Source organism: Ruditapes philippinarum, unplaced genomic scaffold (genome assembly GCF_026571515.1).
Source record: "Ruditapes philippinarum isolate M1 unplaced genomic scaffold, ASM2657151v2 ctg27169_1_1_1_1, whole genome shotgun sequence".
Lineage (NCBI taxonomy): Eukaryota > Metazoa > Mollusca > Bivalvia > Venerida > Veneridae > Ruditapes > Ruditapes philippinarum.
The window spans coordinates 1,386-4,223 of NW_026859032.1; the positions used below are offsets into that span (position 1 = coordinate 1,386).

General features: G+C 30.3%; 1 protein-coding gene across 1 annotated transcript; it reads right to left on the reverse strand.

Moving 5' to 3' along the window:
- Positions 1-1,207: 1,207 nt before the first annotated feature.
- Positions 1,208-2,477, reverse strand: LOC132754946 (zinc finger protein 888-like). The gene has a single exon (XM_060745698.1). It carries the CDS (start codon positions 2,392-2,394, stop codon positions 1,336-1,338), a length of 1,059 nt encoding a protein of 352 aa, XP_060601681.1. The 5' UTR covers positions 2,395-2,477; the 3' UTR covers positions 1,208-1,335.
- Positions 2,478-2,838: the final 361 nt, after the last annotated feature.

Genomic DNA, 2,838 nt, shown 5'->3' on the forward strand with positions numbered 1-2,838 from the left:
CATACTGATAATTCATCTATCCCATTTGTAGTCTCATATGTCTGTTCATAGAACTCCTTTGAGGAAATGTTTTATCACGTTACATTTATTTTATTTTTTTTCACCAGTATGTATTGCCGAATGTCAGACATAATCCCCTTCGGACAAAATCCCCTTCGCATACCCGGACAAAATCCCCTTCATGGGTGGACATAATCCCCTTCATGTTTTTGCAAGGCTTGACAAAATCCCCTTCACTACCCAGACAAAATCCCCTTGTTTCATAGGTTTCTAATGTATTATTATGCTCCATAAAAATTGATGAATAATAAACATTTGTTTTTTTTAGTTATAATTATGTATCAAGTTAACCTTATTTAGTTTAGAAGTTTTCATTAAAATTATTACTTATTTAAAACAATTCTAATAATTTCAAAAATTACAGTTAAAATTGTTTGCAACTAATCATATTTGTATAGCGTAATCATATTAAATTTGTATTTTTAATAAAAAAATGAAATACATGATATAACTCAACATTTGCCAATAATTGTTTCATTGATTGTATAAGTTGATAATTCTAATTGATATATACTATCCATTGTTACAATTTCTACTGATGAAAGAGTGATAATTTCATCAAACCAAGATCACTGCACTACTTAATTGATTGTTATGAATGCTTTAACAAAGCAAATTTAATGTGATTAAAATGTGCTAATTGAATGTGCTATTCTGCTGATCTGTATTATTTTCATGCTTTGAAAAATAATTGATATATTTTTTGCTTATTTAGCATTAAGAAATTAACGATGTGCTAAATGAATGTACTCTCATGCTGATCTGTATTTATTTGTTTATGTTATAATTGCTTATGCCATAATTGCTTTGAAAAATGAATGTAAATATTAAATTTAAATATTTTCTGCTTATTTATACATTAAGATATTTACTACACAGCATAATGCAGTATGTCGCTCTTATACCCATGTTATAAATCGAAAATTCATCCGAGGGGGATTTTGTCCTAGGTAGCAATTTTATGAAGGGGATTTTGTCCACTTCAAAATTTCACACATGAAGGGGATTATGTCCACCCATGGAGGGGATTATGTCCAGATATACAAAAATACATGAAGGGGATTTTGTCCGAAGGGGATTATGTCCGTACACCTGTATTGCCATATGTGTTTTAAGATAAGTGGTGAGAAAATGATTAATCACAACATTTACAAAAATGTTTCTTCTAGCCAGTGTGCATTGTCAAATGCATAATAAAATAAGTTCATTGTCACATATTTTACATTCATGATTCTTCTTGCCAGTGTGAATTGTCATATTACTCTTAAGATATTGTCATTGAGAAAATGCTTTGTCACATATTCCACATTTATGATTCTTCTCGCAAGTGTGTATTGCCATATGTGTGATCAAATTACTTCGATACAAAAATGTTTTATCACACAATTTACAATTCCATTTATTTTTTTTCTCGCCAGTATGTATTGTCATATGCCTAATCAAATTACTTTGATGAGAAAATGCTTTATCACATATTTTACATTTATGATTCTTCTCACCAGTATGTATTGTCATATGAATGATCAAATTAGTTTGTCTAAGAAATGCTTTATCGCATATTTTACATTTATGATTCTTCTGGCCAGTGTGTACTATCATATGCGTAATCAAATCACTTCGCTGAGAAAATGCTTTATCACACATTTTACATTTATGATTCTTCTCGCCAGTGTGTATTGTCATATGTATATTCAGAGTACTTCGTCGAGTAAATGCTTTGTCACATATTTTACATTTATGATTTTTCTCGCCAGTGTGTATTGTCATATGCCTGTTCAAAGTACTTCCTTCAGTAAATCTTTTGTCACATATTCCACATTGATGATTTTTCTCACCAGTATGTATTTTAAAATGTGTGATGAAATTACCTCGATTAGAAAATGTTTTATCACACATTTTACATTTATGTTTTTTCTCGCCAGTATGTACTGTCATATGCGTGTTCAAATGACTTCGTTGAGAAAATGCTTTGTCACATATGTTACATATATGATTCTTCTCGCCAGTATGTATTGTTATATGTTTGATTAGATTTTGTCGTTGAGAAAATGCTTTATCACATATGTTACATATATGATTCTTCTCGCCAGTATGTATTGTCATATGTTTGATTAGATATTGTCGTTGAGAAAATGCTTTGTCACATATGTTACATATATGATTCTTCTCGCCAGTATGCGTTGCCATATGTTTGATTAGATATTGTCGTTGAGAAAATGCTTTATCACAAATTTTACACACATGATTCTTCTCGCCAGTATGAATTGTCATATGTGTTTTCAGAGAACTTTGTCGAGTAAATGTTTTTTCACAAATAAAACATCTATGTGTCATTTTAGTTGACTGTCCAACTTGTCAGCTTTTATTTCCTTGCTGGAAGTAAGACCTGGAATTAAAGAAATCATTACATATAACACTTGTATAATTCACCTTATATTTACAAATTTTAATATTTTAAATTTCTACAAACACCCAGGGTCTTAAAGTTTGCTTTCATTGTACAATGTACAGATATGAGGATATTCATCTTACTAAGTAAATGCATGTGGAACTTCATACAGTCATAATAGTAATGAAATGATTTACTAAAACGCTTATTTTAAACTTTTTGCTGTTGTATTTGTTCAACACGGCTGAGTGGCATCATCCTTAGCACACAACCTCATCATAAAAGGCACCACAATTTTGTCCTCAAAAAGAACGCAAGTCATCTTATATTATGTAAGCTGAATGTTTGTTCCATATATGACTACTTCTTTTAAACAGATCTGTTGCATG

What these genes read in the sequence shown, in the direction of transcription:
- LOC132754946 (XM_060745698.1), bottom strand. Translation starts at nt 2,394, where the DNA reads ATGACACATAGATGTTTTATTTGTGAAAAAACATTTACTCGACAAAGT.